Here is a 15548-nt window from a genome sequence, read left to right as displayed (position 1 = left end):
TATATATAGATTTATAATATATATACTTTATATCGTAATTTTTCACGGCTCCCTCACTCATTTCTTACTCATCTTTCACGTCTCCCTCCAACAAGATCTATTAATTAAACACGTTCTAAGCGAACATGTTCGAAACCCATCGGCGAGACTATCGCACCCGCGATGAGAGCGTGAGAATGTTACGATTGTAAGAAAAGCGCAACACCGATGGTCTTGCACTCCCTTTGAGATGCAGATAACAGGCAGTTGCAGACGCACAAGAGCTCATTTCATGATTTCTGCGTATAGTACGCGCGATAGAAATTCCTTTTGCACACGATAAAATTTTACACGATACGATAATAAATTATATATAAAAATGCAATAAAATTTGATACGATAAAATTTGTAGACACACAACGACAACACTATAAAATTTCATAGTGTATATATATATACAAAATTTAACAAATATCAACAAAATCTAATCCGCAGATCAGAATCCAATTTCCGAACGTTATACACAGAGTTATCCTCGTAACTTATAAGTAGTAGTAGGTTCCCGTATTAATAGTTTATACGTACAATTCCGAAGACGGAATTTTGAGAATAAAACGAACGATGTAGCACACGTCGCAGAAACAGCGGCTATCCTCACGCGAATAACAATTCCTCGCAACGCGACACCTCACCCTTGACTTATGAACACTTTTTACAATTTGAACACTAATTTTGTACGAATATATGGGGACCTGACATCGCATATCTTTCTTTCTTTTTGTACCCTTGGTCTCTCGCAAAAAGTCTCTCCTCTTTTCCCATCTTCTTCTCGATTGTCCCCTACAATTGGCAACGATTGAAAGCGCTTTTTAACGACCTTAACTCTAAAAAGTTCAACAACATCGAGAAGGCAACGAGCGTGAGCGAATTTCTCCTCTCTTTTAAACGTCTTTAAATTTGCACAACGAGTCTCAAGATCAGTCGCTGCATCTTCATCGCGCTTTTCTAACAGCGATTTATCCTGATCACGAGCCTTCAGATGCCGGCGAGGAATTCGAAGCGATTTCGAGAATCGGCCGTTCTGCGACTATCATAACGTACTATCATCGCGTGACGCGAAATGCTCTCTGTAACTGCTGCGATTGCCACAAAAGGATGTGATAACGTTTGCAACGAATGCGCGACGCTCACCCACCTACGTATTGCGAAATTTTGTCACGGTAAAAAAAAAAAAAAGAGATAAAAGATAAAAAGAAAAAACAATTGTGATGATTCTTAAAAGTTTCAAAAATCTACAGAGACTATATCAGTACTTACTCTAAAATTAATATAAGTCAATTTTAACTTGTATGATAATTTTGTAAAAGATATTATATATACAGAAATGTTTCTAAAGTCTTCCTAAACTTTTAGAAATCTTCGATCGATCTTGCGGATATCGAAGGAGCATCAAACGAAACTTCGGCGAAGACAAATGAGATTTTATAGTTGCTATAATAAGCTACCACGTATACATATATGCGTAAATTTATAATCCTTTGGTATACATAGATTTTCTAAAATGCGCGAAAGAGAAAATTATAAAATATGAGAACGATAAAATCACGCCGATAGAGCGATCTTCAATTCTCACACCCTTTTTCGCATTTCTCACGCAGACATCGACTAGGGTGAATCAAAGCTATTATTGTACAAATTGATAAAATCGCAATCCTCACAAACCGCACACTGAAGAGAGGCCTGCAGATCTCGTTTCGAAAAGATAATAGAAAACAACAAGCGACAATAACACCGATATAAATCCGATCTGTTAAACTCAACTTTATTCGAATTCGAGAAAATTGCAACGTCCCAGAAAAAAAACTTTTCGAAAAATTTTCGATCACGACCACCTGCAGACATTTTCTCTCTCCGGTGATCCTTTCCGCCTTTGCGTCTTTCTCACCCTTTAATTAATTGAGTTAGTCTTAGCCTCTCAGTGATTATCAAATGTGAGTGTATTTAATTATTATTTGCTTGCTTCTCCTCCTATAAAATCGATATAAGCTGTCTAGCCGCTGCCTCTTTGCACTTTTTGTTTTCCCATTTTTCGTGAAAATCTATCCAATTCCCCTGAATCCTTCGCATACACACGTTGGACGGGCTTGCGACAACCCATCGTGGAACCAGGCCGTAACCGTCCCCCTTTACCCACACTTGGTGTCATTTTCCTTAAGGGTTTTCGGGGATTCTATACGTTTATAAACACTCTTTGGTCCGACAAGGTTTCAAATATTGCGGATAATAATTGACCTGACAGTGCGAGATTCTGCAGTCCCAAGGAATACAGGATGCCAAATTTCCGCGATTAACATGCAATTTCCAAGAAAAATATGGAGCGTTACGAATAAACTGTAGCAAGATCTTGCCAAACTCTCAATTCTTAAATCTGTAATAACGACGAATTATCATTCATATATTATTTTTCATAAATTTTGTATAAGTTATCATTTAATCATTAAATATTCCATTTTTAATATCTAACGATATTTTAGAATATTACAATTTAATATATAATTTATATACATAATATATTGTAAGTATATGTAGACTTCTCTCTTATTGTCTAATTCATGAACAATAATTAATTTGTGCCTTGGTACGATTAATTAGTTAATTAATTATTATCTTGGTCACTGAAATACTTTTCAAACTACGAATTTGTATAGAATTTGTGTAGAATTTTTTTTAACAATGCATGATATTGCGATATACAAATTGCGAAAAAGATGCATTTGGCACCGCGGCATCCTGGGCTTCTGGAATTCGCGAAAGATTTCTCCCGGACGCTCCCGTCCTTTCTCGCTTGGGATAAATAATCTACAAGGATCAGTAAGAAGCTCTTTGGTCCATCGAAGTTTCGAAATATATTCGGATAATAATTGACCTGAGTGCGCGAAAATCTACGGCACGGCCCACCAACCATTTTAATGTTTACGAAACGACCTTCATCACGCCGTTCCGTCTACTCAACAACCCCCCACCCCCCACCCCACCCCCTGTCCCTTTCACAGGTCCCTTTCGTTCTCCTATGTCTACTGCGCTATCTTTGCTGCCTTTGCCTAAACTGGTATTACAGAACTCTCTAAAACTCACTTAAAAGTACACTCGGATCGCAGCACAAACTTAGTGAGCCCCGTAAATAAATGTGGATCAAGTGTTCTCGATAACTTTGCTCCAAAACACTTCACGATCATACTCTAACTTTCAAAATTTATCTCTTCTTATTTGAGGTAGCGTTTTAATATCGCAAAAAAATGTTTCCCTTCAAATGCGATACTTCAACTTCTGTAACATTGGTCGATTACTGCTCTACCTGGAGCTCGTAAAAAATTTGGAAAACGTCAACTTGAAACACCTCAATGCGTTCCTTTGATGAAACGAGCGAGAGCACTTGTTCCAGATCATATTACAGAGCCCACTATTATTCATGATGACGATCCGATCCTTACGACTATAACTTTTTTGTTATCTTTGCAACGCTAGATATCTCTTGAATAACGAACGAACAACACTGGTCAATCGGGGTATATTCAACCCCCTCGCGCATTAAAGTAACAATGAAGATCTCCGTTACTCGTAATAACTGATTAATAATAGTGATAATAATAATAATTATAGTTATTATGTAGCCTCTAGTCGTCTAACGTCTATGCCCAACTAGTGAAAAATTTGTATATAAATCGTCTCGCCCCTCTCACGGAGGGAGGGTGCTCGACGGAGTGTAAGGTGCAAAATATAGTAAGCTACGATCTCGTACTTTTAGTGCTTTTTTTTTTCTCGCGACTAAGCCTCTAACCGCCATTGCCGTACCATCGTGCGACCTGTCTCGATTGATGACGTTCTCATCCGATTGTTAAGATAAAATTGCGAAGAATAAAGTAACAGATAAAGAGTTTCATATATATGTATACATAATTTTTAACTATGTGGTATCTGTAAAATTACATAAACTCGATGACTGACTATTCAAGACTCGGAGAGTTAAGTTCGAAAACTTGGTAAACTTCGGATGGAAAATAATAAAAAAATGAAATTAATAAAGAATTAAGTAAACATGATTAATTTGAAGCTATCGCGCCTCGAATAAGATTCATAGAAGTTATATTAAAAAACGAAATCTTTCAATGAATAATTGAGTAATAACTTTGATGACGATCCAATAATAAGTGAAATATACAAAAATTATAACGTCTCATTTGTAAAACGATAAATATTACTATTCATAAGTTCTCATAACTTAAAAGCATGATTCCTTTCCAATCGTACCAGAATTATTAACTGCGTCGTCTACGTTACATGGTAATTCTTTCGACACACGTAAAACTTTTTAAACTAAAACAGCTTTAGTGTAGCTCTGATACAAGTGACACATAAAACTGTTCTTACGTTATCACTTGGTTCACCAGGTTCTCCACTTAGCGCCCCGGATGTCCACGCCGACATCCGGAAATGGACTCAGCCGAACAGGACAGGACGGTCCGGCATGGCGGCGGCGTTAAGTTACTACTAAGGTGCCTTCAGTCTATCCAATGTCAGTACTATCTTGTATTTGGTGTCGTTAAAACCGTCCCTCTGCAGTCTTTCGCGAGATTGCGCGCTTCCCCCGTTTCTCCATCCCTTTTTAACGTCGCTCCCCCAAAAAATGCCGCGGCATTCTTTTCGCGATCCAAACGGCTCAACAACAACATGGCGAACGGTCATCGATACATATATATTGCATTTACTCAGTCTACGTAGTTCCCTTATTATTTATTTATAACGCATGTGCGCGCGCACGTTTCACCAGGATTCGCCTATTTTTTTTTTTTTTTCATCCTTTCTTCTAGCCTCCTTCTTCTCTATCATAAAGACGAGAATCTGATAAGTCTCCTACAAATTGAATTAAGTTTCTTTCAATAGCTCAACAATTACGTAACAAATTACTATATATAATTGGTGTATCCTCAACTTGCAAGAGCTTAGCTTCTTTTATTGCTATTATGTATAGCTATATAATCACTCCAAGTGACTTCTCGAGATATTCTATCAATATCAAATATTGAAAACTACTGTTTCTTTGTTTTTACCAGGCCCGTATAAAGACCCGTGTTTGGAGAACATGAACAAAGGATGCGTAAAACATACGCGCGCACCTCGTAAAAATGTATCGCCGAGCTGCGTCAGCAAGGCGTGTTTGATTCTTTCTGCAACGTAATATATAGTCAGGCAATAGTAAATATATTCTTTCTTTCTCTCTGCGTTAATTTGGATTTACATGATGCCTCTCTCCTACTTTGCTACGCGACAACCGGTTTCTTTTTTACAACTGATTACCCGTTGTACGGCGCTGAACCGCGCGCTGAAACGACGCACGTTAGATTTATATAAACTCTTTGTTTATGATGCAGTACAAAGCCTCTTCCATCTCCCGTTTTTACATCCGCTTCGCCCTTTCTCTTCGGGACAAACGCGGTAAAGCTCGTTCGTTTTGTAACTTTAATGCCCGTTACTCGTTACACGCGCGCAAATCGTTCCGGAAGTTTCCAGCGTTATCGAAGCTCGATCCTTCGCAAGACGAACGTTGCGTAACGCGAAATACCGAAGCGTGCGCATTGTGGGTCCTCGAAGGCACGGAGATTGATAAAGATAACTAGAACTAACATTAGGACCAGGATCAGGACCAAGATCTGGAACAGGGACAAAATTCAGGGCAACATCACCCGAATTATACGTAGTGAAGGTTACCCGGAACCTTTTGTTTTTGTTTTTGTTTTTTTTTTTCCAGTAAAAGGGATATCAAAGGACCGTCACGGACGATTCGCCAATACATTTAAGTATCGCATTGAAATTATTTCAATAATTTGCTTGACTTGTCGTAGTGCGTATTGGACTTGGTCAGACCCGCGCCTCGCTGATCACGAATTACGCAGCGTCGATACAGATCAGCTTCGTTAATCATTTGAGCGATATATTGCGTGTCTCTCTTTAAAGTGTTCCTAAAAAAAAAATTCTGCGGCTTGGAAGTAGAAAAGTATTGCAAAGTGTTTATATGTGAATATACGACTCTTCTTCCAAGGCATAGATTTGGTATCAAGATATTGAGCTAGTCTCATGCAACATGCACGTCGTGTAATATTAGAATAGCGAAAACACATACTTCGCAAGATATGTTCACCTTATAAATTAGAGACGATTAACGTCCAAATGATTAAATTTGCACACCGGAAAAACTGCCATAGAGAACGCTCGCGCGAAAACTAAGGAACGCGTGCTCCGGCGATGACGTTCATAACTTAGAATCTTGCACACCCACTTGTTTTCCGTGTACCCACCCTCTCTGGCCATCTCAGAAGAGTACAGCCACTTTATAAGATCAACCATTTACCTACCTACTTGTTTTCTCGCTTACTCGTACCTATCTAACTATCGTCCTTCTTTCCTTCTGCTCATAGGAGCGCACTGACTTCATTCGAGGCGTTATACTGGCCTCTTCACATTTTTCTTCAGCTCCTGTATCTCCCTTCTTCTCCCTCATCTTCGCGTTCCTCGATTTTATCATTTTGGCAAGCGCATCAGGCCCGCAAATCTACCTATGACGTTCATCCATCATAGACCCCCAACCACCTTTTTTCCTACCGTAATTCCTTGGTATCATAATCTATGACACCATCAATTCTAGAACCTTCGTTCTTTCTATTCGTTAATCACCGGTATTAAAGCTTCTCTCGGCTTAGCATAGAAAATCTTGATGTCACGAACTCTTAGAATATCTCGTAATATCATATCATGGACGCGGTCATACGATATCATAAATGATACCATGGATTTACAGCATTTCCGGTATCACGGAATTATGCGCGAGATCCAAGAAACGCGGTCTGAGGGAGAAAACATGCTGAGAGGATGCCCAGCCAGCGATGGTCTACCGCGGCTGACCCATGCTGCTGCTACTATTACTGCTGCCACTATTGTTGAGACTCATGTGCGGTTTAAGACTATGTATGATCTTGACGTGAGCGACCATGTTGTCCTTCCTGGTGAATTCTTTATAGCAGACCGGGCAGGGGTAGTACTTGACGTTAGGCTTGTGCGAGGTGACGTAGTGCCGGCAGAAGTTGCTGATGTGTGTATACGTGCGATGGCACACGGTGCATCGATAAACGTCGCCCTCCTTCACGCAAAAGTCCCGCACCGAACCCTCCGTGCGCTCGTTCTCGGTCTTGAACGAGCCTTCGAAGTCGCTCTGACTGATTTCCGCCTCGCCGGCCATCACGCTAAATATGGCACTGCTTATGCTGTCCTTCGACATCGCCTTCGTTTCCATCTCAGTGTCCGAGTGTTGTTGCTGCTGCTGATCGTCGCCCGCGGCGGTCGACGCGGCTTTACCCTGCAACGTCGACGTGCTGAACTCTTTACGAAAGCATCGCTCGAAGTTGATGCGGATATGAGTCGGCGGCTCGCCGCTATCACCACCTCCGCTCGACGTCTCCTCCAACTCTGAAACGAAGAGACTTCGATCCTTTAAATCGCCCTCCATGCCCGCGTGATATAATATATATGTCGTGCAAGCATTGGATGCGCGGTAGGAGTTCGTTTATCAGAAGACTAAAATCTTACAAATCTTGCTCGTTTTCCAGAATGATATCACAGACGGATAGTATTCCAGATACTTCGAGTTATCGGTTTCCCAATTATTATCTGTGTATAAATAGATCCTTAATACCAAAGGATCCTCGTCATACCAGGATAGGTCATCAGTCTCTTGACTCTTTACACTGTTTGAAGATTGTGTTTTTTCACTCAAGTCATTTCTGTATCTTACGATTAGGTAAGAATACCGTTGCACGATCGCTTCCTTTTGCATAAATTCCTCCGCGGACGTTCTGATAAACGGAGTTCTACCACGCATCTCGTAACTATGTATCTCTGTGTACTGTATTGGCACAACGTATTCTCTATATTTGTGGGGGGAAGCAAGAGGAAGGGTAGAGCCAGCAAAAAAGAGTCACCGTGTTTGAATCGGCCGTCTCAGTCAACTTCTGTCCCGCGTTAAAGGATACTTCACGGCTGCGACACGCCCTCTCCATGTCGTCCCCACCCCCGCTCATCGTCTATCCCCCTTCAGACAGACTCTTACACTTTCACGCATTCTCTCTCACGCCGGTTGCAAAATCGAACAATTTCCTGGCAACATCAGTCTTTCTCTCTTTCTCTTTTTCTCTCGGACTCTCCTACCTCCTTCACGCGTACTTCTGCCGTGCACATCCATCCACCTTACACCATGCACCCTCCCTCCTCCCCCATTCATTCGATGAACATTTCACACGCGCTTGCATACCCACGAGCACATAGAAAATCCGCGTATATACGGGATGTGACGCGCGACACGACACTTCCATTCTTATTGTAGATTCCGAGAAGGGAAAACTGGCAATTATCAAACGGCAATTGTTCGAACATCGAGAGATTTGTCGAGAATGCTTCTTCGAGTCGACAACCGATCAAAGTATTTCGATCGACTCGTAACTCGAGAACCAACGACGTTCAGGGCTGCATTCAGAAACTTAATCCGGATGCACCCAGATTGTAATGTTTTATCCTTGTTTATTCAGTAAACGAGGATAAAATGCTAACATAGCTCTGAACGCACCCCCCGGATATTCGAACAATATGCAAATCTATATAGCTGCGTTCAACAGAAAAAGTAGCTTTGTAAGCTTGCAACTGTTGTAAGATTCTTTAATACAATTATATACTATAGATTCAGCAAGAAACTAAAATCAAGAACATAGAATCATATTAAAGAATCTTACAACGGTTACAAACCTCTGCTTTTTTTTGCTAAATGCAGTCTATCTCTCGGCTTGTATAATCCAGGAATGAAGTGAAACTTGTTGAAATGATACTCCCAACTTGGAATCTACGATCGGTAGAAAGGATCGTGCGCTTCAACGAGTACAACCCATATATAGGCGTATTAAGCAATCACGCATATACGAAATTGATTAACAGCTCACCAGTGACACATGTGCACACTTTAACCAACCCTCCCCATCCCCTTCGGTCCAGTAACGTCCAGTCAGTCTGCTTGTATCCATCTCTACGGGAAAACGATCCATCGAGATCGAGGACGCTCGAGAGAAAAAAAAGCAACTCTTTTCCTCCTCCTTGCGTATTTCATTCGATTGATTAGCTTTAATAAAATTTCGTTCGAGTTTATGTACAACGTGATTACTTCTAACACAATATCGTTATCCGCTTTCGACTTCCGGCGTCACATCCTTCTACATCCGGTATTTTCTCTTACATTCCGGCACACTCTTTCGGAACGGTTCCGTCTTTTCGTTCTATCTATTTTATGCATCTATGACTTTGATTTCGATCCTTTTTTTTTTCGTTCTATAACGTTGTATTTTTTTTTCTAGCGGCTGGCCTCCCTAGCTCCCTCGCTTCCCCCGCGCAAAGCTTAAAAATCTTTCAGAATGATGGTGACTTGAAGATAATCTCACTCACCTGCGAAAGTGAACAAAGCGATCACGGTCACTATTGAAACGAGATCATCTCCGACGACATCTTCGAAGCACTCTCTTTCTCTCTCTCCCGCGCGCGCGCGCACGTAATACATTTTTCATAGGAAAAAAAAAATAGAAAAAAGAAATGTACGTCACACTATTTTTCTCTCTTTCGATTTCTCTCTTTCTTGGTTTGTCCACTCCTCTTTTTATTTTTTACATATTAATCTATCTATCCTGTTTTGTCTCTCATTTTCATCTTTCCTCATTGTCGTCGTTATCGTCTAAAAGCAACAAGAAGAACGCAAGAGAAGACGGAAACGATAAACCTGCCGACAATGCACATCGTCCGTTGTATAACACTCATCATCATTATCATCATCGTAATCATCATCGACGCGTTTACGTCTCTCCTCTCTCTTCCTCTTTGCCGTTTGTCTTTCCGCGATAAAAACAAAAAAAAACAAAAAAAATACAGTGAAACTATTCTTATCTTCCTCGCAACGAACGAGCGTAAAAGAAGTTAACCAGCGTTCAAGGTGTGAAAAATCAGACAACAATAAAAAAAAGTAAGCACCGCTAAAAGCTGGCTCCACCCCCTCCTGTTACCATTTGGCCAATGGCAGCGAAGCGTTTTTTTTTTTTTCCAATCGTGCGGAGAAGAGAGCATCGGGTGAACGCGATATGGGGGATGTTAGTGGAGAACTCTAGGGTTAGGGCTAGAGAAGTTCGAGACATCGAACAGAGCGACAGGTGCGGTGCGGCAGACAGAAAATACAGATTGATCATGAAGAGGCAAGAACAAGGAGGTGGCTTTTGTGCTATCGAGAACGAAGGGCGGAAGGGAAGACAGGAATGAGGCGCTGCGCATTGGCCGAGCGTGAGAATTACGTATGGGTATTATATATATAAATATATATATGTATGTATTTCTAAATATATCTATATTATGTACGTCGTCGACGAGAACAATGACTCGGCGGCGCGAGTGCAATGGGTTTCATTAAAGATTAATTTCGCAGACGTTCGCACAGAGGGGAGTTCCCTTTCCGGGGTTTTTTTCACGGGGTGTCATAACAACATTCCTGGTTCTGAACGCGAATTCTTGATTAGCGAGACGATGGTTTTCCGTTTAATCTCTCTCTCTCTCTCTCTCTCTCTCTCTCTCTCTCTCTCTCTCTCTCTCTCTCTCTCTCTCTCTTTCTATATACATATATGCATACTTTCGTCTATTCTTACATCCTTTTTTCGTTTCGATTTCGTCTCTTCTCGCGATTTGAATGCCGCGCGCGCGCGTATCAATATATAACATCCCTCATACGGCTACCCCTTTAGACACATCGCTCGCACTTCTCGGAAAGGGAAATTATTTTTACTGTCTTTTCCTTTCAAATTCTTTCGGATGCAGATTTTTCTCTCGCGTTAGAATTGTTTTCTTCTACCTCTTACTTCTTCTCTTCGTGTGTGTGTGTTTTGTTTCGAAAATGGTCGAGAGGTAAACGCGAGAGATGTCGAAGCGCGGCTAACTTCGCTCAGCGCGCCGCGATTGAACGGAATCGACGGTTTTCGGAAATGATCTGCGCGCGCGATTCGCTACGTCGCGAAGGTCGCGAGAGTCCCTGCTAGCTCCTAAAAGAAAAAAAAAAAAAAAAAAAAACGGAAGGAGCGCGCTTGCAGGAGTGCGACAACGACTGACCGAGCCGCTCGGCAAGGCAGCTCGAGAAATGTCTGAAAAGTCAAATTCATTAGCAGTACATTAGGATAAAAGCGTCGTCCACGACGGCGACGACGCGCGTGATTAGAGGTGGATCCGCGCGAAGTCATCGACATCGTCGCGAAGTGTGACGCGAAGTCTCGAGATTTGGTGCACGTTAATTGTGGTATCGAGCCCCTCGGGATCGGGCTTCTGGTTCTAAGATTCTCAGACGTCGTCGATCGACCTCGACGAATCGTGCGAGAGAGCCATAAGAGTCGTTCTCACGTAGAGAGTCTACAGCGTCGTCCATAATGCCGCGCAAAGGTTCGCTTGCTTGCTTGCTCCTCGGGGCGCGTTCACAAGAAACGAATAAGCATTCGGACGGCACAAAAGCGAGTTCTTTCCCTGTCCTTTGGGTTCACACGGAGAAGAATATTCGACGACAGTCCCAACTCGACGTTATCCAGAATTAATGCGTCCAATTCAAATCATAATGTAACAATTATTATTTTAAAACAAGTAGTAATTTGTATTATACTTTTCTATTAGATTAGAAAATGTTAAAGATACTCTAACATTCTTCTCCGCGTCCACGTTATGGGAATCACATTTCACACCATGCTAAGACATCTGGTGGTGGGGCATCGTTCCGCGATTAGACGCGCGAATTTATTATCTTTTGCATCCATAAAACTGCGCGATTTTACTAAAACTGCGGCTGATTAGCCCTCAGGCGCATGTTGCATTCAGTGATCTTGTTGACTTACCTTGTAATTAATAATTTTCAGAATGCATTTTCAAAAATCAGTAATTAGAATCATAGGAATATAAGAAATATTTTCTATGCAACAATACGCATGTCCGAGGGTTAAAAATAAAAAAATTAACTCCTACAGATCTATATGTAAAACTTCATTAAAAAATTTCTTTTCTTTAATTTTAATCTGTCAATAAATAAAAAAAAAAAAAAGAACAATTGCAAGTTTATCACGTATAGTAAAATCTGAAGGAGTTAATATTTTACTAAGTACACATTTATGTCTGCATAATTGACGATATAAATTATGCGCAAACAGTTATACAATCGATCATATAATTAATTACAATTTGCAAACGCGCGCAGCTCTCCGTTTGATACATAAGATACGCTACGATATCTGAGGGATATCTCAGGTAAATCAAGTGAAATCCGCGCGAAATTCATTGTTCGCGCTATATATATTAGGGAATATTAGTAATGTAAGGCTTCTTTATAGTGAAGTTAAGTGAACTGAAGATCTTACCTTGCTTGAAACCCTCACTCCCTTGCCTACTGTGCGGCCGCGCGAATGTCTCATCCGAGGCTAGAATCAACAACAAAACGATTAAATTAAAATTTAGAAATTTTAATTCTATCATATTATATAGAACATAGTCGTAATGCGTTTCATACCTTGCGCCGAGGTGCTGGGCGTCGGTTCTGGTTCTCGTTTGACCCGCGTGACTGGTTCCGGTGTATCAGTACCGTTCTCCGTAGGCTCGTCTCTCCTCGTCGACGATGATCCCGAAGAGGCGGCGGCAGCGGGATTATTGGTGGCTGTCGCGGAATTGGCGCCAACGTTGTTGGAAGAGGAGGCACTGGCGTTTCTCACGCTACCGTTACCGCTAACCTCGCTCTGAAAGTCCAATCCCATTTTCATTTCCATCATTTCGGGCGAGCCCTGGACTAGATCAGCGCCAGAGCAGGACTGCAGGTCCTGACCGCCGATTTCGCCGATTGGCGTATCCGACGAACCGCTCAACTTCCTGGGTCTGCCACGTTTTCTCTTGGGCGCTGTCAGCGCCGAACCAAGCAACGGATGACTGGACATATGATGGAACCTCTTCTGCGCGACATGATGATGATGATGCGGACCGATTTGGTTGATCCGATGAAGACTGGGCGGCGGCGGTGCCACTGCGTTCTGGCTGCCGCCCAACAGCGAGGACGTTATACTTGGCAAATCACACTTGTCCTCATTTACCTCGGTCAGGCCCTTTATCCTCAAGGACTCGGCGACTCGCAGGAAAGCGGTCAGTCGATCTTGATCGACGCTCACCTCACCGCGATACATAAAGTCCAAGAGGCTGCGCATGTCCACATATGGAACATCCTTGAGAATGACTATCGGGTGCTTGTCAGGGTGTCCAACGAACAGGGCCTGTAAATATAATTTATCTTATCAATTTAAAATTTTAATCTTTATGTTTTAGTAAATAGCAAGTTGTATGTAGCAATCCTACATTATAATCTATTTCTCTAAACATGTCAATGTCAACAGGATTCTAATTATGATAGAATCCAAATATGATCCATCATAAAATCAATTTAAAATATTGTTTCTTTATTGTAACAATTAAAATCACTTGCTATGATTCATTTATTTAAAGTTTCGAATGTTAATCTAATAAATTGTAGATGTCAAAAGGCGAGCTTACCTGAAAGTAGGGGCTACACGCCGACAGCACCATCTTATGCGCCCTGAGTAGCTGGCCCTCAACGGCCAGCGTGACATCGACGAATGCTTCGTCGTGTAACAGCTGGTCGAAGACGGAGAGCAAATTGCTCTGGTGGTTGTTCCAACGCAGACAAAATCTCTGCGACGCCATCGCTTCGCTTCTCAGATCCGCCAGGTTGCCGTTGATATCCGCTAACATGGGGGGACCTGGCTGTTCGTCGCCGCTTTGCCGCCGTTGCCACTGCCACTGCTGCCGCCGCCACTTCGTCCTCGTTCCTTCTTCTGTTTCTCCACACCGCCACCACCTTCTACGACGACGAAGCCACTCGCTCTTGCTCGTACTGCTGCTCCTTCTACTACTCGCCCTCGTGCTGCTCTGCTCCTCATCGGCCAAGAATTATCGTGCCCGTCTTACTCGTGATCTGTCACAGAATGATAGTAACGTGAAGGAGATGTCATACTTCTCATCTAAATCTAATTGTCTTAAATTTTAACCGAACTCGATTATAATTTTTTTTCCAGCAAATTAAACTCGCATTTTTTAAGTTTGTGCGATATGTTGAAAATTTTATAATATTCCAATGTTATTAATACAATTTGTTAAAAGATAATACTTTATTGTTGACAAGCGTTATAAAATAATTATTATTAACTTCGAGCTAGAGTATTGAATATTTTTGATAAGTAAATCATTGTAACAGGTGTTTTTGAGTGCTCTGCATACTTCAAGTGTTCAAAGCCACAAAAGCGACTCTAAAGAAAAGATAGAAATACGATGGAGGATCAACGTGGGACGTATGACCCTGGAAGGCGTAGGCAGAAAACGAATAGGCGAAGTCACTTGGCTTGTATGCCTTTTATGCAATTCTCTCCTCTCACCCCTTCCAATTGCGGTCATCATGTACGTGACATTTTATTTGTAAATGAGAGGTGAGAGACGATCTATTGAAATTAAATGAAGATATGTAGAAAATATTCTCCTCCGTTTCCATTAAAAGTTTAATTTTCAATTTCTTCACCTCCAATATATATATATATATATATTTTTTTTTTAAATTAAATCATAATTAATTAATATCATAATATTAGTATTTGATAATTATACGTATTACTTTTTAGACACTGTAATCTTTTTAAATACATTTTTATAGATATCTCTTAATAATTTATTTTTTGTTTTATTTTAATACAATTTATTTGTATAATAAATTTATTGTTTGTACGAGATTTAAAATTTTGTATAATATATTTAGGTATATCATAGCAATTCAATGTATCGTAATATATAGCGAGATGAAAAATGATCAAAAGGGGATGGAGAAAAGCCACGGTCTCTCCAGTCGGATCGTCGCCATGGAGAAGAGGTCGTCGGGTCGGCCGAGGGAATCAATAACATTTTCTACGCATTCGGATCGATACCGAGACCCCGCTGGTGCTTTCGCGCGCAAATCACGCTACGTGTATGTAGATGGCTGCATCGTGCGAGACACGACAGATAAACCGACAGGATCTTCCTGATTTTTTAATGAAGCGAAGCTGCGAGGAAGAATAAATGAAGAATTCAATAATATATTTAATTATTCGACAAATCAGAAATAAATATTTAATTCCAACAGAGATGCACAACCGAAACCCGATTCCCCATCAATGTAAAATTAACTTTAATTAACGGTTTAATTTATTATTTATCTTCTTCTGAATTTCATTTTTCAACTAAATCCGTTTTCAACTAATGTAATTTAATTTTACCCTCGATTAAAATTTAACTACATTATTACTCTTCACCTTTTTCTAGATTTAAGAATTAAAAAAAGAAAGAAAGAAAAGAATTGAGATTAAAGTGAATATACATTGGTAACGGGA

General features: G+C 40.9%; 1 protein-coding gene across 8 annotated transcripts in view; it reads right to left on the bottom strand.

The window, feature by feature from the left end:
* LOC108746887 (protein tramtrack, alpha isoform-like) overlaps positions 1–15548 on the bottom strand; it is a 55836-nt gene that overhangs the window by 23304 nt on the left and 16984 nt on the right. For 7 of the 8 annotated variants that reach the window (XM_018483951.1, XM_018483948.1, XM_018483954.1 and 4 more), the window contains exons 2-4: positions 13666–14107; positions 12641–13388; positions 12492–12551 (exon numbers count right to left, since the gene is read on the bottom strand). In XM_018483951.1, coding sequence (XP_018339453.1) covers positions 12492–12551; positions 12641–13388; positions 13666–13884 — 1027 coding nt within the window. In that variant the 5' untranslated portion in view covers positions 13885–14107. Of the gene's footprint in view, positions 1–4266; positions 7498–12491; positions 12552–12640; positions 13389–13665; positions 14108–15548 lie in introns of those variants that run through there. The other variant, XM_018483955.1, reaches the window with a different exon arrangement.

This window comes from Trachymyrmex septentrionalis, unplaced genomic scaffold (assembly GCF_001594115.1).
Source record: "Trachymyrmex septentrionalis isolate Tsep2-gDNA-1 unplaced genomic scaffold, Tsep1.0 scaffold19, whole genome shotgun sequence".
Taxonomy (NCBI): domain Eukaryota; kingdom Metazoa; phylum Arthropoda; class Insecta; order Hymenoptera; family Formicidae; genus Trachymyrmex; species Trachymyrmex septentrionalis.
This window is presented reverse-complemented; position numbering and strand designations above follow the sequence as displayed.